This window comes from Hyperolius riggenbachi, chromosome 2, assembly GCF_040937935.1.
Source record: "Hyperolius riggenbachi isolate aHypRig1 chromosome 2, aHypRig1.pri, whole genome shotgun sequence".
Taxonomy (NCBI): domain Eukaryota; kingdom Metazoa; phylum Chordata; class Amphibia; order Anura; family Hyperoliidae; genus Hyperolius; species Hyperolius riggenbachi.
In genome coordinates, this window is record NC_090647.1 from 265,570,697 (window position 1) to 265,598,045 (window position 27,349).

General features: G+C 46.8%; 1 protein-coding gene across 1 annotated transcript in view; it reads left to right on the forward strand.

The window, feature by feature from the left end:
• Positions 1-27,349, forward strand: part of LOC137544299 (multidrug and toxin extrusion protein 2-like) — a 204,465-nt gene that overhangs the window by 123,997 nt on the left and 53,119 nt on the right. The window contains exons 12-15 of the mRNA XM_068265355.1: positions 1,575-1,650; positions 3,421-3,490; positions 4,965-5,097; positions 9,183-9,277. Of these exons, the coding sequence (XP_068121456.1) occupies positions 1,575-1,650; positions 3,421-3,490; positions 4,965-5,097; positions 9,183-9,277 (374 nt within the window). The remainder of the gene's footprint in view (positions 1-1,574; positions 1,651-3,420; positions 3,491-4,964; positions 5,098-9,182; positions 9,278-27,349) is intronic.

Sequence of the window (27,349 nt, forward strand, 5' to 3'; positions counted from 1 at the left end):
AAACGAATACTAATAACCCCCTTCCCCCACACTCCCATTACTAGCATTTATTTGGGACACACACCAGAGTAACCTACAAAGAATTATGGACCAGCTCCCCTAGTGGGCATTGGGTGCTTTGCTGCGTGTTGCACCAAGTTAAAGGACAACTCCAGCGAAACAAGTAAGCAGTTAAAATCTGTCAGAACGGACAGGTTTTGGTGTAGTCCATCTCCTCTTGGGGGATTCTCTGGGTTTTCTTTGTTTTCAAAAGCATTTCCTGAATAGCAGTTGCAAAGTCTAACTGCCAAAATAGTATGCAAGTTAGTATAGAGGCTGCAGCTAAACTGCCATTCAGGAAACACTTTTGAAAACAACGAAGACCCTGAGAATCCCCCATGAGGAGATGGACTAATCAAAAGCCTGTTGGTTCTGTCAGATTTTAACTGCTTAATTTTTCGCTGGAGTGATCCTTTAAAACCAATAGGTTACCTTCACCAGTAACTTCTGGAAATGATTGTGCTGAAGTGCAGTATGACATAGGCGCATAGTCAGGTAGTCAGTAACTGAAGCCATCAGACAAGTTTAGGATCAGCAGGTGAAGCACGGTCAGACTGGCCATGTTGATAACAGGAGTGACAGGCAGATACAGGCTCTGTAAGCTGGACTGTAACAGGTGCCAGGAGTGTAGTCTGATAGGCTGGATAAGTCATGAAAAAGCAGGGAGGAATATAATCAGACAGCCCAGGTCAGTAAAGGAACATCAGGCAGGAGTATCATGAGACAATTTGTGTCAATAATTTAAAGGGACCCTTAAGCCAGGAATAGAAAATCAGTTTTGCTCACCTGGGGCTTCTACTAGCCCCCTGCAGTCATTCCGTGCCGTCGCAATCACTCACAGAGCCTCTGGTCCCCCGCTGCCTGCTAGTTTTGTTTTCCCTGACAGGCCTGGCGACGCATATTTTTCTTTGCATTCCCATCCGCTGTAGCGTCCTGCGCCTGTGCAGGACGCTATTGAGGATGGGAACATGAAGAAGGATACGAGTGGCCAGGCCTGCGCAGGCGCAAAAAGCCCACCGACTCCCTGTAAGTAAAAATTAAACAAGCTGGCGGTGGGGGGCCGGAGGATCCGCGAGTGACTGCAAGGGTACGGGACGGCTGCAGGGGGCTGGTAGAAGCATCAGGCAAGTAAAACTGATTTTTTATTCCTGGCTTAAGTGTCCTTTTAACAACAAATTGGAATGTATTCAGACAGTTTGAGTCAGTATTGAATGCTTAAGCGGGAATACATTCAGACAAGTTGGGACATAGAAGTAGTAGCATAGTTAGACAGTTGTGTTGGTTATGCAAATAGTGCATTGTTTACAATATTTAAGAAAAAGTAAAGACCATTTGATGTCCTGATGTGATCCAGGTGGTTGCTGCTGCAGTCATCATCAGCAAATAACAGGTTACTAATTCCCCCATTCCTGATGCCCAATCCTAACCACCATTTTGTGGCACCTTCCCAAACTATTCACATATCTGAATTATAAAAAATATGTGGAATGTGCTGTGATATGCTCCAACTTGATGGTAGTTTTTCTATTCTACAGCTTTTTGCATAGTCTTGGACATCATTCTACTAGCTGCCTTGAAGAATGTTTTCTCATACATTTTTACTAGTGATGGGTATGTATGTATGTCTGATAATAAGCATAAGTGAAATACACAGTACATAAACGTACATATTACACAGGAATAGCTGATGTTGGTTGCTACAATATGTATAGGGAAACAGTGGTCCTTGTGAAAGCCCCCTCATCAGGGAAAATGTATTTCAGTTTTTGAAACTCCGGAAAGGACCTAGAACCTTTTTAAGGGGCTGTATTGCTATCCTTTGTCTCTAACTGAATTTCTCTAAGGGCTCGTTTCCACTATCGCGAATCCGCATGCGTCCAACGCATGCGGATTCGCACATGTAATGCAAGTGGATGGGCCTGTTTCCACTGTAGCGTTGTTGAGGTGTGTTTTTTTCAGCGGTGAAAAAACCCACAAAAGAGCAGCAGAATTCGCCTGCGAGTGGAATGCATGCGAATCGCATGCAATGTATTTAATAGGGAAATCGCATGCGGCTTTGTCATGCGTTTTTTGCCGCAAATTCGCATAAGTACGAATGTAAATTCACTCAGGCAGTGACTTGGTTAAAATCGCATATACCCTCACCTATGCGAATTCTCATGCGAATTCGCGGCAAAAAACGCATGGGGAATCGCATCCGCATGCGATTTCATCAGCGGTGGAATCCAGGTGATTCCGCACCGCAATAGTGGAAACGAGCCCTCACATCTTGCCATTTGCCAAGTGTGATGCACAGTCATACGATGGCAAGATGATGAAAGGAGAGATAAGCAAGACAGAGACAGGAGTGGAATCTCGGCAAAAGTGGGGAAAAAAAACTTTTTTTTTAGTTTTTATTGGTATGGTATCCTTCATTCATCTCCTGTTCCTGGGACCAGCCATTTTCATACTAAGGACAGAAATACTCCTTGGAGGTCGCAAGGTCGGGAAATTAGAGTAAATCTCTAGAATGGGAACTTGGACAGTAGTAATAACACTGTAAAAGTTGTAATCCCTTTCTGGGCCCTTTCACACTTGGGCGTTGCAGTGAGGTAAATTTACCGCACCACGTCCTTGAGCAAAGAAAATCTATGGGGGAGATCACACTCCCCACATTGTGATATGATTAGAGTCTAGACGATCGGCCTGCTGTTCAGATGGCAAGAGGAAGTAGGTGTAAATGTTAGTGGGTGATGGGGGAAGGCATGATTTGTAGCTACCATCGTTCTCTTAAACTCGTGGTTTAACTCCCTTTGAATGGAATTATCCTGTATTATGCTTTTCTTCTGGATATTTGCTTAAAAAAATAAAAAATCCTCCTATGCAATATTGCATAACCTGTTCTACAGCAAAAGAAAATCTTAATACCTGAAGTGATCTTCCATGTGCCTAACTAAAATGTGTAGAGAGTGGGTGCTTCTGAATGTTTGTTTTTTTTTTTCCCCCTTATTTTACCATTGTTTGAATAATTGGACTTTGAGAGTTCTTTTGGCTCCACTCACAAACTGTTTGCTGCAGGGCCATTCTCTGCAACTCATACATCTTTTTGCCTTTCACATTATATCCCACTCCCATTCATCTAGCAGAAATGGTCCTTAAAGGAAACCTGAAGCAAGAAGTATATGGAGGCTGTCATATTGTTTTCCTTTTAAATACCAGTTGCCTGGCAGCCGTGCTGATATTTTATTTTAACACTAAAAGACTCACTAGCTTGTATGTTGTGACCCTTCTATGCTATGATCTTTAACAACATGAGCTAAATGATAACAACTTCTTCCAGAATATTACAATATGAATCGTGTTATATAATATTGTCTCTATAAAAAATTCATTTTCTTGCAGTGAGATAGCTGCACTTGTCTCTGAAGTTATACCTATATACATCGCCTTCCACATATTTGAATGCATCGCTGTAAGTAATACCCATTGTAAAATAGAGATAATTAGATTATTATATTTAGATATTATAATTAGAGATAAAGAGATTTATTCAGTCGATTTACTGTTCGATTTTCCAATCAATTTTCTTATCTTTTCTTATCAATTTCCATTCACTTCTATGAGAAAACGAACAGAAAAAAAGATCGAAAATAAGATCGGATATGTCGGAAATTGTCTATTGAACCATCTATCTGCTGAAAAAACATATGGTGTATTCCCAGCATTACACATCAATTTGATTAGCTTTGTCTTTTTCCTATATGCAAAAAAATCACTAAAAGTTAGAATTAACACTAATCTCTAAAGGCTTCATTGTCAATGTACTTCACTTTAAGGCTAGGTTCCCAGTGGGTGTTGTGTTGCATGTCCTGTAACAGCATGAGCGCAACAGAACGGGAAAATTGTGCTGCATATTATCTGCGTATTATGTCACATACAGTGAAGCATACAATCAATGAAAAGTATGCTTTACTGTCACTGTTAATGCATGTGTTTCTCAGCAGCACACAGTATGCACTGGGATGCCACGTGCCATTATATTACCATGCTCTGGTCACAGTTTGAACATTGCATAGGAGGTGCAAATGTAACCTCTTCCTTATGCCTAACTCTAACCTCCTTCCAACTAATTCTAACCTACACATACTATTAACCCAAATCCACTCAATCTGGACTCCTAACTGTTAACCCAAACTGATATTCTCTCATCTTCAGGGCCCAATGTTTCAGCATTTTGATTAGATTAGATAACCAAAGTAATTAGTTATCAATGAGGGTTATAGTCCTCAGCCTGACTAGAGAGAAACTGTAGTTTGCATACCATACCTTGTAGTTTGCATAAGTTTAACTCTTTCAGTGAGACAAATAAAAAATGAGCACAGCCTAGTTATGTGCTGGAATGGCCCTGCACATACACATGTTTATCTCATCATGTCACATGTCAGTCAAGGTACCCTTTAACATCTGTATTAGTCAGTGCTGAGGTTAAGTGATCTCACTTTGCCTTTGATGTGGGATTTGAGCCTTTGACCAGGGTTTGAATCCTCGCTCAAGCCAGTACATTAAACTGTAAGGAGTCTTTAGGCAAGGCACCCTAACGACTGTGGTCGCCTGTGGAGTGCACCTTAAGTGGCCACAGCCGTGAAGTGCTTTCAGTCCGCCAGGAGTAAAGCGCAATATAGATGTTCTGTGTCTTTTCCGCAATAAAATGGATCATCTATAAATACCTTGATCTAGTGGTAAACTATATCAGCAATATGAGTTCTTCATCTTCAAAATTACATCTTGGAGGGGTACAGTAACATAAAAGTAACGTGAAATACTAAGTAGTATTCATATAACAAAATGGAAGGGATGTGCAGCAAAATACAAACATAATTCAGTATGTCTTTCGGGTTTTGTGCAGCCATATAGAATAACATGATAACACTTGTTTCTGCATACAGTGTGTATCCAGTGGTGTGCTTAGAGGAATAGGAAGACAGAAGATTGGGGCTGCCTTGTTTGCCATTGGCTATTACGTGCTGGGATTACCATCTGCTGCAGCTCTTATGTTTGCAGGAAAACTGGGCATACATGGTATGTGTAAGGATTTCTTTTACAAACTAAAGCAATTGAAACCGTTCTGTATAAAATGAAAAAGACCCAGTTATCTTCTAACCAAATTTCTGGGAAGGCCACAAAGGCCATGGCCTAGGGTGATAAAAATCAGATGAGAAGGGCGGCAGGACTTGGAGAGTAAAGAGGTGATATGTCAAATTAAATAATCTCTTCCTGCAGCGCAGCCAGCCAGCACCCTGGTCTGCACTAATAGCTGAATTCCACAATTCCCCAATCCCTGCTTCTCTCTCTCTCACTTCCTGATGTGTTATGACAATCAGCATCTGCTGTCACCTCCTGATGATCCATTCCTCTCTATGATGGACATACAAGTCAATGTGAGAAATACCAGGGATTTACATTACAAAGAACTAAGTTCTGCTGAGTTTTAATGCAGGCATTCCCAAACATCAGTTTTTTAACTTTCTCTTTTACAGCTGTGACACTGACCCCAGCAGCTGTTAATTACACGTTATCTCTACCTTAAATGTATGGCTTATGTTTTTTTTCTTCCTAGCCAGCAGTGGTCTCTTCTCTTCCTCAGTTAACTCTTTCCTGACTCATTTTCTGTCCTTCAGCTCCTACCATCTATGAGAACTACAGGAATAAAAATGCTGTTTGCTTCCCTTTCATTGCTAAGCTGTCACTTTAAAGGACACCTGAGCTGTTACTACCTCTATGCTAGTGTGTATGGTTTGGCATCCTTCTGCTTTCCTGTAGCAGTGGAGCATTGTATCATCTTAGCCATCAGAAAAAGCAGAGGGTTTTGAATTAGGATAATACCATTTATTGGTTTAAAAGAAAAAGAGTAAGCTTTCTGCTAATAAGCCTTCTTCAGACTTTGTTCCTATATACTGTCAATATGTTAGAGCACACCGCCATATGTACATTCGACATTCAAAAGAGATGCATAGATTTTTCAGCAAATATAAATAAATGTAATTCAGATGCTTTAAAGTGGAGCTGAACTCTTGCACAGGACCGAAGGAAAACATAGAAAAATCCACCCTGTATGTGTTTAGAGAGCCTGTCTAATTCCCCCTCATCTGTATCTAATCACAAGTCTTATTTGATCTCTCTCCTGTGTTAGCTGACTGCCATGTCAGATAAGCTCATTTGAAAGCACAGGATGTTATCAATATGTCTGCTTCCATGAAAGCAGGAAGTAGACACACTGAAGATTTATTGCAGGATTTATATCAGCTGTAACAAAGATATGTTTTTCTTTAAGGCCTCTCACAGTGGGACGTTGCGTTTGATGCAACGTTAAAGTCACACAACGTGCCCCTAACGCAGCACATGTAGGTTATGAAATTGGACGTTATTTTGCACTGCGTTATGTGTCTCTTGGTGCGCCGTTTTCATTGCATACTGATGGAACGAAAACGGCGCATGCGTTACATTTAAAATTAAAAAAACCATTACTGAGCATGTGCAACACACATAACGCAGCAGATACATTGCTAAACGCACAGCATGCAGCACTTCTTAATAACACTACACATTACACACTAATGCAACATGTGCACTGTGAATGTCGCACAGACTTTGCATTGCTGTGCATTACTCTGTAAAGTATTTTATAACTTGCGACTTTAACATCGCACTGTGAAAGAGCCCTAAAGGTTATGTTGTTGCATATCTTTTAAAGCAGAGAGGAAGTTTTGAGTTCAGGTCCACTCTAATTACAACAGAACATCCAAAGTGGGTCTTGACAGGATGTTTGCTACTTACCTGTTCTCTGTTTTGGATGGCTTCTCTCCATTGAGCCACCTGTTTGTGGCTCCGACTGCAGCCAGTCGCGCAAAGGACAAAGAAGCAGCGCATGCTCTGGCCACTTGCGCTCCCTGTAATTTCTCACTCCAGCCCAGATGTACACAGCAACTGAGGCCGATACAGTGTTATGCATTCCTGACAAGTACCGATCATACATCAGTGTCATTTCTCAAGTATGCATGCTCAGAACACTATCGGCTGCTGTGCACTGTGCAAAGCAGCACAACTGAAATAAGCCCATTCAAACCAGTGATCGTGTGTGTGGGCGCGGGGGGGGGGGGGGGGTTGTTGACAGCAGGCCTAGGGCACTGGAAAGTACAAATCCGGCCCTGCTTCTAACAAATGTGAGAGAACAAGCTTGACACCTTTACTTGTGATCAGAAGATACTGGACTCCTATAGCAGATTTGTGCCAGCCCAGGCAGCTCCTTCAGGCACCGTATTGTACCTGCATGTTAACGCTGCATTTATTTTTAGCATTTTACTCTTGCTGCCAGACTTTTACACTTCCATTGCAAACCTGCATTGCGTTACCCTTGTTTACTGCAGGGTGTCACAAAAGCAATGTAAGTGTAGGCTGCTTTTCACACTTACGCATAGTGGGGCGGTGCGCCGGAAGCTTCCGATCCAATGCAAGCACTGCAGCGTGTTACTGCAGGCACCATGCTTATTGCACGGAGCCTGCTATAATGAAAGTGTATGGGCAACACAGGTAGTGTAAATGGTACAGCGCGACACGCATGCACGGACCGACAGGAATCCCAGTGACATGTTTTCTGCCCAGCAGGGAGTACATAACTTAGCGTGGAGCTGGCCTATGCATATGACCCTGTCAGCGCACTCTGCTGCAGGGTCATGTGATTGACATTTTTTTGCTTTGTGATGCAGCAGAACCATCGCACCATGATGCAAAAAACAAATGTAAAACCAGCCTGAAATTATAAAGCTGAAACTTTGCGCCTGTATATATAGACCCACCGTACTCCTACAGCCTTCTATTTTTTTGCATATGCTTGACTTGACTTCTATGGGTATTTGCTTTACCCACAAGTCAGTTATTGTTAATTTTCATGTATAACTAGAAAAATGTGTAAACTTATTGAAACCTAAATAGACTTACCATATAAAATGAATCAACTCACTTTAGGTGCAGCATGGGGATTGGGGAATATCGTGCTGAAGTGACCTGCTTCGGCTAGATTAAGGCTGCTTACACACAGGGACGTTACAGGTGCGGGTTAGTGCGCCTGTAACGCTCCCCCAACGCACAGCAATGTAACACAAGTGGGCTGTTCACACAGCCCACGTTGCGTTACATGTAACGCTGCACGTTGTCCGGAAAGTGCAGCATGCTACGGCGTTAGAGCGGCTATAGCCGCGTTAGACATGCGCAGTGGGGGGCGGAGAGGAGGCGGGGAGAGCCAGCTACAGTAGCCGTGCACATGGCTACTTAATATTCACTGCACTGGCGGCCGCTGATTGGCCGGTGGGACCACGTGATGCGGAGTGTCTCGCTTCGCATCACGTGGTCCCACCGGCCAATCAGCGCCACTCTGGGAGACCTTATAGGGATAGAGCCGCCTAACGCGGCTCACTCTACCGTCCTCTCTTGCAGCACCATACATTGTGTTAGGTGCACGTTATGCGACCTTAAAATAGCACCTAACGCAACGTCTTGGTGTGCAAGTAGCCTAATGGAAAACTTTTGCAATGGCTATTAATCATGAGGGAAAGTCAGCAAACTTCACAACAACAATTAGATACAACAGCTGGTAACAAAACTAAAAACAATTTAGGCCGGGTCCACAGCATAAGCGCTTTTGTGAGCGTCTGCGGTTAATTAGCACTTGCTGAACACTTGTTAAAAAAATCGCTCCCATTCACTTTCATGAAAATTGTGGTAAAATTGCTGCGATTGCCGCGATCGCGTACGTGTAAAACCTTACGCAATTGCGGCGATTTTTACCACGATTTTCATGAAAGTGAATGGGAGCAATTTTTTAACAAGTGTTCAGCAATGGCTACTTAAACGCAAATGCTCACAAAAGCGCTTATAGTGTGGACCCAGCCTCACAGCCACATGTTCCTGCATAACTTTAGTGATGTTGTCAGACCCCTCTCTGAGTACCCCTCTTGACCCCTGAGGAAAAGGCTGTAAAGCACAGGTGACATGTAGTTGATAGGAAGTAGAATAGTGGCACCTCAAGAAGACTGGTGGAAAAAATCTGTCTCAAATCTTTCATCCTTCGCATCACAGTCAGTGTTATAAACTCCACATTTTTCTTAAAGGTCTTTGGATTGGAATGATTCTCTGTGGAGTTTTTCTGTCTGCTTTCTTCACTGTCTATCTTGGGAAAGTATGCTGGAAGGATGTCTCTATTGAAGTAAGTATTCATTCACTGTACAATGCACTATATAATTTATATATTTCTCAATGTCCACTTTGACTACATAACTGATAACAAATGATAAGAATCTTTCCAAAAGAAGTCTTAAAAGAACTTTCCAGATAAAATTATTCAAAGACAAATCAAGGACCTGTATTTAGTGGCTGAATAGGAATGTCACCATAAAAAAAATAAAATTTCAACAACTGGTCTGACTGAGTGTGTTAAGTGATAAAGATGCTAATCCTGCATTCAAAACTTTTTCTACTGTTATGGTTAAGAGTCATTACATACCTTGGGAGCACTGGCCCTTTAATTGCCATTGCCAAACAGTTGCATGCTGAGGGGTCTTTTTTTATCTATAATAGATTTCTCCTCTTCCCTTTATTTCACCCTCCTTCTAATGACATAAGACAGTGTACTTCCTAGTATAGACCTCAGTGAGAGTGTCTGAAGACTCTGGGAGGAGGGCAGGTAACGAATACACAATTAGCAAGAGGAGAAAAAAAAGAGTAAGGGAAGAAATGATGTCAGGAGGTCAAAGGTAACCAAGATGGAAACTGTCTAGAATAGGATTCTCTGCTTTTCCTTTATAAAATTCACAGGAATCATAAGGTGGGCAGTGCAATACATCTGTTATGTAAGTAGAACTAGTATTTATCTACTTATATATGTGGTTTTTATTTCTAGATTAGCATATGTGTCACTTGTTCTTTAAGGGCACTGCCTCTGACTTAGGAGATCAGGATTTTAATTCTGGCTAAGCCAGTGCCTCTTCAGTACGGAGTTCTTGGGCAACACTCCCTAATGCTCAAGGGTGGTTTATTGAGCATGCCCTTAGTGGCTGCAGCTGTCAGGTGCTTTCAGTTTGGCAGGAGGAAATCCCTTTACAAATATTATTATGATTGTATTCATTATAATGAAAGAAGGCTTCCTAGGGAAGCTCCACTAGTCATTAAAAGTTATGGGACTATAATGACAATGATTATCAGTATATACCCTATATGCATATGACACGTCTGTAAATTACATTCTGATATTGGAATATGCGGTTTATAGCACCAAATACTATCTGGCAAATGGTAATATGCTCTTTCATCCATTTTTTAATTAATCCACAGCAATCTCTCATCAAAATACTCAGTCACATCTACGGATGTCATTTTTCTAAAACTAGGCAAAAAAAAATCTAAAATGCTCCTATATTTTGTACCATTCATTTATCTTTAGGCTACTTTCATAGTAGGACGTTGCGTTTGATGCGACGTTAAGGTCGCACAACTCGGCTGTAACGCTACGCATATACACTTTAACAGTGCGACGTTAAAGTCTGGCTGTCCTGCTGATCTTCTACCTCTAATGCTGGGCATACACGGATGCAATTATGCGCCGGATCGAGCCTCCGGCTCGATGCCGGCGCATCCCCGCTCGTCCCCGCGGGCATCCCTTTATCAGCCGCTCGATTCCCCGCTTTTGTCCGCCCGCGGGGAATCTATCTGGCAGGATATTATGAATCGAGCCATCAGCGGCTCGATTGATAACAGCGCACCTCGCCGTGTATGCCCAGCATAATACTTTTAGCCATAGACCCTGAGCAAGCATACAGCAGATCAGGTGTTTCTGACATTATTGTCCAATATGACAAGATTAGCTGCATGCTTGTTTCTGGTGTGATTCAGACACTACTGCTGCCAAACAGACCAGCAAAGCTGCCAGGCAACTAGTATTGTTTAAATGGAAATAAATATAGCAGCCTCCATATTCTTCTCACTTCAGTTGTCCTTTAGGGCTCGTTTCCACTATTGCGGTGCGGAATCGCCTGGATTCCACCGCTGATGAAATCGCATGTGGATTCGATTCCCCATGCGTTTGCCACGAATTTGCATAGGTGAGGGTATATGCGATTTTAACCATGTCACTGCCTGTGTGAATTTACATTGGTACCTATGCGAATTCGCATGCGAAAAACGTATGGGGAAACCGCATGCGATTTCCCTATTAAATACATTGCAAGCTATTCGCATGCATTCCACTCGCAGGCGAATTCTGCAGCTCTTTTGTGCGTTCTCACCGCTGAAAAAAAAACGCACCTCAACCACGCTACAGTGGAAACAGGCCCATCCACTTGCATTACATGTGCGAATCCGCATGCATTGGACGCATGCGGATTCGCGATAGTGGAAACGAGCCCTCAAATAATTCATCCAAGTATTCCTATGCTTCAGCGTCAGTCTGTGGCTATATATTCCAATGGTCAGTTTCAGAAAGAGTCACTATTGGAGTAGTACAAGAAGTAGCATTATTAAGAATATTTGGATTCTGCTCCAATGTCAATGTTTTTGGCATTCTTATCAGGGGCACCTCTAGCCATTTTGTCACTCCAGGCGAGAAAACCTGTGGCGCCCCCCCCCAACCCCCCCCGTCCCAAAAAAAACCACAGGTACCATGTCCCCCGCACATCAGACACAGATACCATGTCCCCCGCACATCAGACCCAGTTACCATGTCCCCCGCACATCAAACCCAATTACCATGTCCCCCGCACATCAAACCCAATTACCATGTCCCCGGCACATCAGACGCAGATACCATGTCCCCCGCACACCAGACGCAGATACCATGTCCCCCGCACATCAAACGCAGATACCATGTCCCCCGCACATCAAACCCGGTTACCATGTCCCCCGCACATCAGACGCAGATACCATGTCCCCTGCACATCAAACCCAATTACCATGTCCCCCGCACATCAGACGCAGATACCATGTCCCCCGCACACCAGACGCAGATACCATGTCCCCCGCACATCAAACGCAGATATCATGTCCCCCGCACATCAAACCCGGTTACTATGTCCCCCGCACATCAGACGCAGATACCAAGTCCCCCGCACATCAAACCCAATTACCATGTCCCCCGCACATCAGATGCAGATACCATGTCCCCCGCACATCAAACCCAATTACCATGTCCCCCGCACATCAGACGCAGATACCATGTCCCCCGCACACCAGACGCAGATACCATGTCCCCCGCACATCAAACGCAGATACCATGTCCCCCGCACATCAAACGCAGATACCATGTCCCCCGCACATCAAACCCGGTTACCATGTCCCCCGCACATCAGACGCAGATACCATGTCCCCCGCACATCAAACCCGGTTACCATGTCCCCCGCACATCAGACGCAGATACCATGTCCCCCGCACACCAGACACAGATACCATGTCCCCCGCACATCAAACGCAGATACCATGTCCCCCGCACATCAAACCCGGTTACCATGTCCCCCGCACATCTGACGCAGATACCATGTCCCCTGCACATCAGACGCAGATACCATGTCCCCTGCACATCAGACGCAGATACCATGTCCCCTGCACATCAGACGCAGATACCATGTCCCCTGCACATCAGACGCAGATACCATGTCCCCCGCACATCTGACGCAGATACCATGTCCCCTGCACATCAGACGCAGATACCATGTCCCCTGCACATCAGACGCAGATACCATGTCCCCCGCACATCAAACGCAGATACCATGTCCCCTGCACATCAAACGCAGATACCATGTCCCCATCAGACACAGATACCATGTCCCCCGCACATCAAAACGCAGATACCGTGTCCCCCGCACATCAAAACGCAGATACCGTGTCCCCCACACATCAAAACGCAGATACCATGTCCCCCGCACAAACGCAGATACAGTGTCCCCAGCACATCAAACACAGATACTGTGTCCCCCGCACATCAGACGCAGGTACCGTGTCCCCCGCACATCAGGCGCAGATACCGTGTCCCCCGCACATCAGACGCAGATACCGTGTCCCCCGCACATCAAAACGCAGATACCGTGTCCCCCACACATCAAAACGCAGATACCGTGTCCCCGCACAAACGCAGATACCGTATCCCCCGCACATCAGACGCAGATACCATGTCCCCCGCACATCAAAACGCAGATACCGTGTCCCCCGCACAAACGCAGATACAGTGTTCCCAGCACATCAAACTCAGATACTAACTTCCAGTTGTTCTGCTTCTTAATTAGTGAGTCATTATCCCATACCTCCCAACATTTTGATTTTTCAAAACGGGACACTTAGGCCACACCCGTGGTCACACCCCCAACTCCCTAGCCACGCCTACCCCACACAAAAAGGTGTTTTTTTTTTTTTTAAATTATACATTTTTAATCACTCCCGAAAGGGGAGGCGCTGTGAGGGTGCCAGTGGGTGAGGAGGATGGTGAGGGTTTCCGTGGGTGGGCAGAGAGAGGGGGGGGGGGGGGGAAACCTGATCGAGGCACCAGCCCGGTATGCGGCATGGACAGCCGCCGTCTCCGTTAACCTTCTCCCTCCCTCCCTCCCTATATGCTCCCCAGTGTCCCCTTCCCCCCTGCAGAGTGAAATGGGCAGCGAGCGGGCTTTAAGTGTTACCATTGCCATACCGGGATGTCATCTGGCTCTTCTAGGCTTCCTGCTTCCTGTGACGTCACAGGAAGCAGGAAGCCTAGAAGAGTCAGATGACATCCCGGTACGGCAATGGTAACACTTAAAGCCCGCTCGCTGGCCGTTTTACTCTGCGGGGGGAAGGGGACACTGGGGAGCATATAGGGAGGGAAAAGGTTAACGGCGGCGGCGGCCATCCATACCGCATACTGGGCTGGTGCCTCGATCGAGTTTTTTTTTTCCCCCCCCTCAAACCCCAGCGGCTGGGACCGGGGGGGGCAGCGCGGGACAGCGGGACGGCCCCCCAAAATCGGGACAGTCCCGCCGAAATCGGGGCGGTTGGGGCACCTGTTATCCACAAATTGTCATTTCTGTGGAGATATTTTACACAGAGCAGGCAGGTGGGGTGGGTGTGGGGAGAGAGACAGGGCTCAGAAGCTTGGTGCCTGGATTGTTTCTTCTAAGGGCCCAAGTTAGGAGTCTGGGATCTGTGAAAGCACAGCCTGCAATTTAAGCCTGGACATCACAGTAAAAGTGAGATAACATCTATTTGTTTGCTTAACCCCTGGCTGCTCTAATGAGTTTACAGTGCTGATTCTCTACTCTCACCCTTTGTATTCTTGCAGACAGACCTGACAGCAGCTCCGTCCCTGCAAAAACCACAACAAAAACATTGGGGCATTCTAATCTGTGGTAAAATGATACCTGCTGCCTCCAGAGCCGGATCATCAACCAGGCACCTCAAGCACCTGATTGGGGCCCGGTTCGGGGTCTAAGGGCCCCTCTCTGAGCCCCTCAGCATGTAATGCATTGCAGAGCCGGATTAAGGCCAAATGGGGCCCTAAGCAAAGTAGCAGATTTGGGCCCCCTCCCATGGAAGGTGGGCACAGGGGGGACACATGGAAGGTGGGCACAGGGGGGGACACATGGAAGGTGGGCACAGGGGAGACGCATGGAAGGTGGGCACAGGGGGGACGCACTGAAAGTGGGCATGGGGGAAGCATGGAAGGTGGGCACGGGGTGGGGGGGGAATCATGGAAGATGGGCGCAGGGGGACGCAAGGAAGGTGGGCACAGGGGGACGCATGGATGGTAGGCGCAGGGGGGGGGGCGCAAGGAAGGTGGGCACAGGGGGAACGGAAGGAAGGTGGGCACAGGGGCACGCAAGGAAGGTGGGCACAGGGGCACGCAAGTAAGGTGGGCACAGGGGCACGCAAGGAAGGTAGGCACAGGGGGAACGCAAGGAAGGTGGGCACAGGGGGAACGCAAGGAAGGTGGGCACAGGGGCACGCAAGGAAGGTGGGCACAGGGGAAACGCAAGGAAGGTGGGCACAGGGGGAACGCAAGGAAGGTGGGCACAGGGGCACGCAAGGAAGGTGGGCACAGGGGCACGCAAGGAAGGTGGGCACAGGGGCACGCAAGGAAGGTGGGCACAGGGGCACGCAAGGAAGGTGGGCACAGGGGCACGCAAGGAAGGTGGGCACAGGGGCACGCAAGGAAGGTGGGCACAGGGGGGGCGCATGGAAGGTGGGCACAGAGGGGGAACGGAAGGAAGGTGGGCACAGGGGCACGCAAGGAAGGTGGGCACAGGGGCACGCAAGTAAGGTGGGCACAGAGGCACGCAAGGAAGGTAGGCACAGGGGGAACGCAAGGAAGGTGGGCACAGAGGGAACGCAAGGAAGGTGGGCACGGGGGCACGCAAGGAAGGTGGGCACAGGGGCAACGCAAGGAAGGTGGGCACAGGGGCACGCAAGGAAGGTGGGCACAGGGGGAACGCAAGGAAGGTGGGCACAGGGGGAACGCAAGGAAGGTGGGCACAGGGGCACGCAAGGAAGGTGGGCACAGGGGCACGCAAGGAAGGTGGGCACAGGGGCACGCAAGGAAGGTGGGCACAGGGGCACGCAAGGAAGGTGGGCACAGGGGCACGCAAGGAAGGTGGGCTCAGGGGGGGCGCATGGAAGGTGGGCACAGAGGGGGAAGCATGGAAGGTGGGCACAGGCGGGACATAAGGAAGGTAGAAAGGTGAGCACAGCGCAGGATGCAAGGAGAGAAGTCACAGAGAGAGAGAGAGAGAGAGAGAGAGAGAGAGAGAGAGAGATGCACAGGGAGAGAGGGTGGGCACAGAGATGGAGACAGAATAGTAAAGAATAGAGATCAAATGGCAAAAATAAGAAGCCAGAGTATATCACCCCTTCCCTCTCTGGCTGAGTGTCCTCAGTCTGGCTGCGTCTCTGCTCCCACCTCCATGTACATCTTGCAGGCTATGTAGCCGTTAGCTCTGTCTCTGATCTCCTTCCTGTACAGCTGCCGGCTGGGTCTGGCTATGTCTCTGATCTTCCTCTCCTCCATGTGCAGCTCCCAGTGCTCGGCTCGCTCCACTGCTCCTCACTCCTCTAGTAGTGTTGTCCGGATCATGAACGATTCGGATCTTTGATCCGAATCTAGTTTGTGAGTCGAATCATCCGAATCATCAAAATGAGTGATTCGGATCGCAAAAGGGGCAGGGCTAGGAGCGACACGCCCCCTCTCAGCGGGCAGCGGGGTCCTGGAATCAGAGCAGAGATGGATCGCTCTGTTGGAGGGGACTCAGGGGAGCCAGCCTTGCAGGGACAGGTAGAGGGGACATGGGTGCCACTGCCAGATATGTGTAGAGCACACATACTGGCTGCAATGCGCTGCTCATTACAGGCCGTCTGTTCCGTAGTTGTGCACAGTGAACACATTGGAAACTTTTGGCTCAGAGTCAGCACAGCTCAGTAACTTTGCAGGCACTGTGATTGCAGCGCAATATGATCCTCCTGCACTCGCTCTAAACAGCTGCACTTATCTTCTGGGAATAGTTTGAGGAATGCTTTCTTTCACTGTGCGACATTTGCATTCAAGGTATACAGATGAACATGTAGGTGAAATATATGTAAAGCATATGATTGCAGCATGTGGGTATTGTGTGCAAACAAACATTTATGCTCTCCTTCCTTCTCTGTCCACTCATTGCCCTCTGTCCATCTTCTCCCCTTCTCTGTGTGTCCACCCCCCTCTCCTTCTCCTGCCCTGCTAGTCATTTCACCCCTGAATGCTTCCCCTGTAAAATGATCCGAGATTCGGATCAAAGATCCGGATCTTTTCAATGATCCGATTCGAATCATCCGGATCATTGAAAAGATCCGAACTTCCCATCTCTATCCTCTAGTACAAATTTCGCGCCACAGACAGTAGCTGCGGAATGCTGACACGCAGCTGATCAACATCGAGGGGGGGAGGAAGCAAGAGGAGGAGGGGTAGGTGGAACCTGGCTCTTCAATTCAGAAGATCAGCATCTTCTTATCAGCAGCTCAGCATTGTCAAACACTTGTGCGGGCAGCTGGGGCAGCACCGTGCGGGGACCACCAGAGATGTAGAGGCGGGGCCCCCTGGGAAAATTACCGGTACCCCAGCGGGTCAGTATGAGCCTGCTCACAAGTGTGCACGCTGATGTGAGGACCGCGGTGCAGGGCACACACTGATTCTCTGCGGGCTGGAGAGTGTCTGTTTCCATAGAAACCTGGACGCTCAGCCAGCGTGTTTTCGGAAACCGCAGTAGAGCAGGCAGGCAGGTTGAAAAGCCAGATCAGATGATTATTACATGCTGATGGGGCCACTTAACCGCAGCCGCAGCTACAGGCATGTAAAAGACAATTGCCTCTGCCTGCTTGCTAACACACCTGTGACTGCAGCTCGCTCGCTGTCTGCCAGCTCGTTCTCTTCCTCATTCTTCACATAGTGCAGAGGACACTGACTCCTCGCCTGTCCCCTGCTGCATCTCAGCTAGTGTTGGGCGAACAGTGTTTGCCACTGTTCGGGCTCTGCAGAACATCACCCTGTTCGGGTGATGTTCGAGTTCGGCCAAACACCTGATGGTGTTCGGCCAAACTGTTCGGCCATATGGCCGAACTAAGAGCGCATGGCCGAACGTTCCCCGAACGTTCGGCTAGCGCTGTGATTGGCCGAACGGGTCACGTGGTTCGGACCCGAACGCGCTCTGATTGGCCGAACGGGTCACGTGGTTCGGGTAAATAAATACCCGATCCACGTCATTTCTCCGCCATTTGTCTGTGGGTTTAGCTTTGGGTAAGCAGGCAGGGTAGTTCTCTCTCCAGCCAGGCTAGCCAGGGTCCCCCCAGTCATTGTGTCGCTGCTGGGAACAGTAGTACACCGCTCACCCACACTATATAGCATTGTGTTTACTGCCACTCTGTGTCTCTCTGCTGGGAACAGTAGTACACCGCTCACCCTGTATAGCATTGTGCTCTGTGTCGCTGCTGGGAATAGTAGTACACCGCTCACCCACACTATATAGTATTGTGTTTACTGCCACTCTGTGTCTCTGCTGGGAACAGTAGTACACTGCTCACCCTGTATAGCATTGTGCTCTGTGTCGCTGCTGGGAATAGTAGTACACCGCTCACAATACAATTCGTGGGTGCAGGGCCGGCCTTAGGTTTCCAAGCGCCCTGAGCGTAACCAGATTTTGGTGCCCCCCCCCCCCCCATCCTCTTCACGTGCACACATGCGCACACACACACACACTTTTACAAGTTTACAAAAATGCTTACCAGGGGAAGGGGAAAAAAGCATTAAAAACGCCCAAAGCAAACGCACCTGGAACGCAATTTGAACGAGGCCTAACTGTATATAGCATGTTTTTTAAAGGAAAGCCAAGGCTTTCTAACTACAAGCATTTATACTTACCTGGGTCTTTTCTCCTGCCCTTTGTAGGCTGTGAGCTCCCTCAAATCCTCCTGGTCCTTTCCGCTTCTTCCCTGTCCAGCCTGGTAGTTTGGGATTACTGCGTATGCACAGCGAAGCGGAACTAAGCCTAATTGCAGCTTTAACCAGGCCAGATGGGAGGAACGGACGAGCCCAGGAGGACAACAAGGAAGCCCCAGGTAAGTATAAATGCTTGTAGTTAGAAAGTTTTCGTTAAAGGGAAACTTAAGTGAAATGAAAAAAAAAAAAAGGATTTCAACCTACCTGGGGCTTCTTTCAGCCCCCTGGACACATACTGTGCCCACGACATCCTGCTAAGCCCCTCTGGCCAGCAGCAGTAACCCCCGCAAAGCTGGTCTGTCGCCGCCAGTCGGTGGCTACTGCGCATGTGTGGCCCTAAGCTGTATGCACCCTGGTCGCACTACCGCCGCCAGAAGCACCCTGTGCAGTATGTGGAAATTGCTACTGTGCATGCGCAGAACGCTTCTGATAGTGGGAATGCGACCAGGGTGCACGCGGCCGCACATGCACATGCGCAGTACCTTGCAACTGGCCAACTTCGCAGGGGTTGACGCTGCTTGCCAGAGGGGATCAGGAAGATGTTGTGGCCACAGTAAGAGTCCAGGGGGCTGGAAGGAACCCCAGGTAAGTGAACGTCTTTGTTCTATTTTTCTTAAGCTATTCGGGCAGTAAAATAAAAAAATAAATAAATAAATGGGGGTGGGGGGATCACTGCAAATCACTACACAAACAGACCCTTCCCACCAATAAGCCCACACTGGCTGCAAACACATACACACTCTTCTCTAACCCCCTCCACCCTCCAAAAAAACCCCAAAACCATCCCCTCCCCCCCAATAAACCCACTTCACTAACACCACACGCTTACCCTTCCTCCCCTCACTACAACCAAATCACCTACACATGCAGACCCTTCCCTCCCCAATAAACCTACTCCAGTAACACACACCGACCCATCCTTCCCCCTCCCCCTCCCCCCCATAAAGCCACATCACAATTCCCCAAGTGCTAGACATTAGAAAGATCGAAATTAAAAGGAAAAATATATCACCTCAGACCTCCGTTGTATGTGTGCAATACACTCTCTGTCAGTCTGGCTGGAGCCATAGCACATTGTTGAGGAGCCTGATCCAGTCTGGAGCTGAGGGAGAAGGTGTCAGCGCAGCAGCGTAAGCTGCTCTCTAGTCTCTTCATGCCTGCACTCCTTGGCCTTCCTGATTGCCATGCTGGCTCTGTTCTCTTCTACTCACATGGCAGGGCAGGCACTGTCGGGGCTGCGGTATGAATACAGAGCGGGGACTGGGAAAGCAGGCAGCGGTATGAACATGTGCCGCCGCCGCCTCGTCACACATGAGCTCCAATGACTTTGCACGCTGGGCGCATCTGACGTGCAATGCGCTGCGTGCATGAGGGGAAAGGGAGATGCGATCAATCGCGTTGAGAGCGGCTAGGCCGGGTGGGGGTAGGTGCGCTCCCCGTTTTACTGTACATACAGCCAGGGGAGCTGTATGTACGTACGGCCGCTGCAGCAGATCACAGCCACAAATTAACAATATGTGGCCAGGGCGGCAGGAGCCGTGCGGTGCCCCCTTGAAAGCCTGCGGCCAGGCGCCCTGAGCGATCGCTCCGGTCGCTCAGGTCAAAGGCCGGCCGTGCGTGGGTGAAAGTTTTCATTGGTTGTAAGGCATACGTGTCTAACCACAATACAATTTGCCATAAGAACTAACTTCATACAACTTGAAAGTATAAAAAATACAAATTCTTTATTTATCAAATATCTCAATAGGTGCTCACCCACCACTGTATAGCATTGTGCTCTGTGTCGCTGCTGGGAATAGTAGTACACCGCTCACCCACCACTGTATAGCATTGTGCTCTGTGTCACTGCTGGGAACAGTAGTACACCGCTCACTCACCACTGTATAGCATTGTGCTCTGTGTCGCTGCTGGGAACAGTAGTACACCGCTCACCCACACTATATAGCATTGTGTTTACTGCCACTCTGTGTCTCTGCTGGGAACAGTAGTACACCGCTCACCCACCCACCACTGTATAGCATTGTGCTCTGTGTCGCTGCTGGGAATAGTAGTACACCGCTCACCCACCACTGTATAGCATTGTGCTCTGTGTCGCTGCTGGGAACAGTAGTACACCGCTTACCCACCACTGTATAGCATTGTGCTCTGTGTCGCTGCTGGGAACAGTAGTACACCGCTCACCCACCACTGTATAGCATTGTGCTCTGTGTCGCTGCTGGGAACAGTAGTACACCGCTCACCCACACTATATAGCATTGTGTTTACTGCCACTCTGTGTCGCTGCTGGGAATAGTAGTACACCGCTCACCCACCACTGTATAGCATTGTGCTCTGTGTCGCTGCTGGGAATAGTAGTACACCGCTCACCCACCACTGTATAGCATTGTGCTCTGTGTCGCTGCTGGGAACAGTAGTACACCGCTCACCCACACTATATAGCATTGTGTTTACTGACACTCTGTGTCTCTGCTGGGAACATCTGTGATGGGTTAGCGTTACCGGTCCCTTTTCCTGGAACCTCTCATCTGTATTACATTTATGACTGCATGCCAACAAAAAGCAAATTGCTATCCGCACGCTTCTTGTCCTCATGCAAGGCCTGGGTTGTTGTGTCTCAAAGCGTGGCCTTCTCCTCCCGCGCCACCCTCCTCCTGTTCCATCACGTGTGCTGCTGCTGGGTTAGCGTTACCGGTCCCTTTTCCTGGAACCTCTCATCTGTATTACATTTATGACTGCATGCCGACAAAAAGCAAATTGCTATCCGCACGCTTCTTGTCCGCATGCAAGGCCTGGGTTGTTGTGTCTCAAAGCGTGGCCTTCTCCTCCTGCGCCGCCCTCCTCCTGTTCCATCACGTGTGCTGCTGCTGGGTTAGTGTTACCGGTCCCTTTTCCTGGAACCTCTCATCTGTATTACATTTATGACTGCATGCCGACAAAAAGAAAATTGCTATCCGCACGCTTCTTGTCCGCATGCAAGGCCTGGGTTGTTGTGTCTCAAAGCGTGGCCTTCTCCTCCTGCGCCGCCCTCCTCCTGTTCCATCACGTGTGCTGCTGCTGGGTTAGCGTTACCGGTCCCTTTTCCTGGAACCTCTCATCTGTATTACATTTATGACTGCATGCCGACAAAAAGCAAATTGCTATCCGCACGCTTCTTGTCCGCATGCAAGGCCTGGGTTGTTGTGTCTCAAAGCGTGGCCTTCTCCTCCTGCGCCGCCCTCCTCCTGTTCCATCACGTGTGCTGCTGCTGGGTTAGCGTTACCGGTCCCTTTTCCTGGAACCTCTCATCTGTATTACATTTATGACTGCATGCCGACAAAAAGCATGTTACCTGTGCAAAGAAAACAGACATTTCCCGCATTTAAAAGACAGTTTTCCCTTTGAAACTTTAAAATCGATTTTCTCAAAAACTATAAGCTCTTTTTGCTAAATTTTTTTTCCTCTTGTACCCACTCCCAAGGTGCACATACCCTGTAAATTTGGGGTATGTAGCATGTAAGGAGGCTTTACAAAGCACGAAAGTTCGGGTCCCCATTGACTTCCATTATGTTCGGAGTTCGGCTCGAACACCCGAACATCGCGGCCATGTTCGGCCTGTTCGGCCCGAACCCGAACATCTAGATGTTCGCCCAACACTAATCTCAGCCCCCTGGTCACCTCTCCTCTGCACCCACGTCAGGCTCAGGGAATGGGGACTCAGGATGCATGCTGGCTTAGGTAGCCACAGTGGAATCCCAAACTTCCTGCTGTCGGGGGCGGAGCTTGAGGCCACACGCAGGCAGTTCTCAGACACTGCTCTGCGCCTGTGGCTGTTATGGAAGCCAGAAAGGGGTGGCCTTAGAGGAGGGGCAGAGTGTGTTTGCTCTGTCTCTATTAGCCAGCGGGGGAGGAAGGGGGAGAGTGATGATGGCTGCGCAGGAAGCTAGGAGCTCAAGCTGCGATCCCTGCAGCGTACACAAGCATGCAAAATGGGGAGATTAATGAATGTGGCCAGCGCCTGGCGACAGACATGCCGCCCCAAGTGGCTGCCTGTAATGCCTGTGCCTCCAGGCGCCCCTGATTCTTATGGTCACTGATCTCCCCGCTAAAATCCTAAAAGAAACTACAGCTAAAGTACACTAGCCAGAATCATTGTATTCATTATTATTTTGGTATTTTCACTGCATTCAGGGGCATAGCAGCAATAGCCATAGCAACTGCTATGGGGCTCTAGAGATGAAGGAGCCCAGGTGGTATACTAGATGTGTTCACTATTTACGTTCCTTTGTTTCTCTACCCTCAGACTTGGTCTCAGTGCCCATGGATTATACACAGTGTACATTGCATGGAAATGTAAATTGCCCTGTCAACTCATATCTATAGGGAAGGGGCAGGTGGTATTGCTCAAGAGTACCTAGATCTGATAGCCCCATAAAAATGTTGCTATGGGGCCCCATAGACTCTATAGTGATGAGCACAAAATTACGTAAAATTTCACATTTATGGGGAATTTCGAAATTACGATCATTTTTTCGATAGTTTACGTAACACAAACAAATAAGAATTTTGGAAATTTGTCCGTTCTCAGAATCATGTTCCAGTACAGAGCCTCCTGATACATTTAAAGCAACCGCATGTGCAGGGACTTTTGCAGTATCAGATATTGCAAGGCCCATAATAACCAAGTGTCTCAGCATGCATGACTGCTAAGTGCACCATGGCAAAGAGCACCTGTCTTAGAAGTGGCTGCAGATAGAGCCTCCTGATACATTTAAAGAGACAGCATGTGCAAGGGCCTTTGCATTATCAGTAATTGCAAGCAGTAATTGCAATCAATGAGTGAATTACTATTACAATGAAATTACATCAATTTTTTCGTAACTAAAATAACTTTGTTTCTATAGAAAACATGAAATTACGAATTTGTGCAGAAATTACTAAACTGAATTTTTTCTTACGGAATTCTGAATTACGGTTTATATGGCAATTACGAATTCGTGTCATAGCGGCAAAATTCACGTCCATAATTAATGTAACACGAAATTACAACATTTTCGGCTCAACACTATCTATGCCACTGACTGCATTTAATTATTATCAGTACATTTTACTATGAAAACATATTAACCTGTTCTGGGACGCAGTGTATTGAACTATATGTCCTGTTTGCAGCCTCTTTTCTCAAATTAAACATGTTAGAAATAATCGATTTCATAGTCAATCGGCCAGAAAATCTCATAGTGTGTATCCAGCATTAGCCCTGTCTTTCCTGAGGTCTCTGGAGGAGCAGCACAACTTCATTTGTCTTCAAGCCGTTGAGGCCTGGCCGTGAGCTGTAGCTCTCTTGTTACATTGTCATTCTCTGTTATCAATTGTGTGATGCAAGTGGAAGAGTTTGTTGCTACCTGTAAAGATTGGTATGTTGTATGTTGTATGTTGCATGATTCCCCCCCCCCCCCCCCCCCTCATGTAGGAGGTTAAAAAAAATTATAAGTACCCAACTTTTTTTATATATAAATAAATAAACTGCTCCTCTGACTGGTAGTGTCAGAGCAGGGACCAGTCCTACTGAAGGAACCATGTTGCAAAGAACTGGCATACAGTTAAACTACTGCAATCAATGAGCAAACACTAGTCTCCATTTAGGGCTGGTGCACACCAAAAACCGCAAGCAGATCCGCAAAACGCTAGCGTTTTTTGAACCGCTTAGTGTCATTTTGATAGCGTGGTTTTGGGGCATTTTGGGGGCGTTTTGCATTTTTTGCGTGCGTTTTTGCAAGCGTTTTTGGAAGCGTTTTGCGTTTTTCAGGAAAAGAGGTAGAAAGACCTTAAACAAAGGGTTAAAGTGCGATATATTGATGACACATGTGAAGCACATTGAGCAATTGAAGTAAAAAACCCAATATAAAAAGGGTGGGGTCCTTAACCACTTGAGGACCTAGGGCTTTACCCCCCTTAAGGACCGGCCACTTTTTTTCCATTCAGACCACTGCAGCTTTCACGGTTTATTGCTCGCTCATACAACCTACCACCTAAATGAATTTTGGCTCCTTTTCTTGTCACTAATAAAGCTTTCTTTTGATGCTATTTGATTGCTCCTGCGATTTTTACTTTTTATTATATTCATCAAAAAAGACATGAATTTTGGCAAAAAAATGATTTTTTTAACTTTCTGTGCTGACAGTTTTCAAATAAAGTAAAATTTCTGTATACATGCAGCGCGAAAAATGTGGACAAACATGTTTTTGATAAAAAAAAAACCATTCAGTGTATATTTATTGGTTTGGGTAAAAGTTATAGCGTTTACAAACTATGGTGCCAAAAGTGAATTTTCCCATTTTCAAGCATCTCTGACTTTTCTGACCCCCTGTCATGTTTCATGAGGGGCTAGAATTCCAGGATAGTATAAATACCCCCCAAATGACCCCATTTTGGAAAGAAGACATCCCAAAGTATTCACTGAGAGGCATAGTGAGTTCATAGAAGATATTATTTTTTGTCACAAGTAAGCGGAAAATGACACTTTGTGAGGAAAAAAAAAAAAAAAAAAAAGTTTCCATTTCTTCTAACTTGCGACAAAAAAAAATGAAATCTGCCACGGACTCACCATGCCCCTCTCTGAATACCTTGAAGGGTCTACTTTCCAAAATGGGATCATTTGTGGGGTGTGTTTACTGTCCTGACATTTTGGGGGGTGCTAAATTGTAAGCACCCCTGTAAAGCCTAAAGGTGCTCATTGGACTTTGGACCCCTTAGCGCAGTTAGGCTGCAAAAAAGTGCCACACATGTGGTATTGCCGTACTCAGGAGAAGTAGTATAATGTGTTTTGGGGTGTATTTTTACACATACCCATGCTGGGTGGGAGAAATATCTCTGTAAATGACAATTTGTTAATTTTTTTTACACACAATTGTCCATTTACAGAGATATTTCTCCCACTCAGCATGGGTATGTGTAAAAATACACCACAAAACACATTATACTACTTCTCCTGAGTACGGCGATACCACATGTGTGGCACTTTTTTGCACCCTAACTGCGCTAAAGGGCCCAAAGTCCAATGAGTACCTTTAGGATTTCACAGGTCATTTTGAGAAATTTCGTTTCAAGACTACTCCTCACGGTTTAGGGCCCCTAAAATGCCAGGGCAGTATAGGAACCCCACAAATGACCCCATTTTAGAAAGAAGACACCCCAAGGTATTCCGTTAGTAGTATGGCGAGTTCATAGAAGATTTTATTTTTTGTCACAAGTTAGCGGAAAATGACACTTTGTGAAAAAACACAATTAAAATCAATTTCCGCTAACTTTTGACAAAAAATAAAATCTTCTATGAACTCACCATACTCCTAACGGAATACCTTGGGGTGTCTTCTTTCTAAAATGGGGTCATTTGTGGGGTTCCTATACTGCCCTGGCATTTTAGGGGCCCTAAACCGTGAGGAGTAGTCTTGAAACCAAATGTCGCAAAATGACCTGTGAAATCCTAAAGGTACTCATTGGACTTTGGGCCCTTTAGCGCAGTTAGGGTGCAAAAAAGTGCCACACATGTGGTATCGCCATACTCGGGAGAAGTAGTACAATGTGTTTTGGGGTGTATTTTTACACATACCCATGCTGGGTGGGAGAAATACCTCTGTAAATGGACAATTGTGTGTAAAAAAAATCAAAAGATTGTCATTTACAGAGGTATTTCTCCCACCCAGCATGGGTATGTGTAAAAATACACCCCAAAACACATTGTACTACTTCTCCCGAGTACGGCGATACCACATGTGTGGCACTTTTTTGCACCCTAACTGCACTAAGGGGCCCAAAGTCCAATGAGTACCTTTAGGATTTCACAGGTCATTTTTGTTTCAAGACTACTCCTCACGGTTTAGGGCCCCTAAAATGCCAGGGCAGTATAGGAACCCCACTAATGACCCCATTTTAGAAAGAAGACACCCCAAGGTATTCCGTTAGGAGTATGGTGAGTTCATAGAAGTTTTTATTTTTTTGTCACAAGTTAGCGGAAATTGATTTTAATAGTTTTTTTTCACAAAGTGTCATTTTCCGCTAACTTGTGACAAAAAATAAAATCTTCTATGAACTCACCATACTCCGTACGGAATACCTTTGGGTGTCTTCTTTCTAGAATGGGGTCATTTGTGGGGTTCCTATACTGCCCTGGCATTTTAGGGGCCCTAAACCGTGAGGAGTAGTCTTGAAACCAAATGTCGCAAAATGACCTGTGAAATCCTAAAGGTACTCATTGGACTTTGGGCCCCTTAGCGTACTTAGGGTGTAAAAAAGTGCCACACATGTGGTACCGCTGTACTCAGGAGAAGTAGTATAATGCGTTTTGGGGTGTATTTTTACACATACCCATGCTAAGTGGGAGAAATATCTCTGTAAATGACAATTGTTTGATTTTTTTACACACAATTGTCCATTTACATAGAAATTTCTCCCACCCAGCATGGGTATGTGTAAAAATACACCCCAAAACACATTATACTACTTTTCCTGAGTACGGCGGTACCACATGTGTGACACTTTTTTGCAGCCTAGGTGCGCTAAGGGGCCCAACGTCCTATTCACAGGTCATTTTGAAGCATTTGTTTTCTAGACTACTCCTCGCGGTTTAGGGCCCCTAAAATGCCAGGGCAGTATAGGAACCCCACAAGTGACCCCATTTTAGAAAGAAGACACCCCAAGGTATTCCGTTAGGTGTATGGCGAGTTCATAGAAGATTTTATTTTTTGTCACAAGTTAGTGAAAAATGACACTTTGTGAAAAAAAACCAATAAAAATTAATTTCCGCTAACTTTTGACAAAAAATTAAAT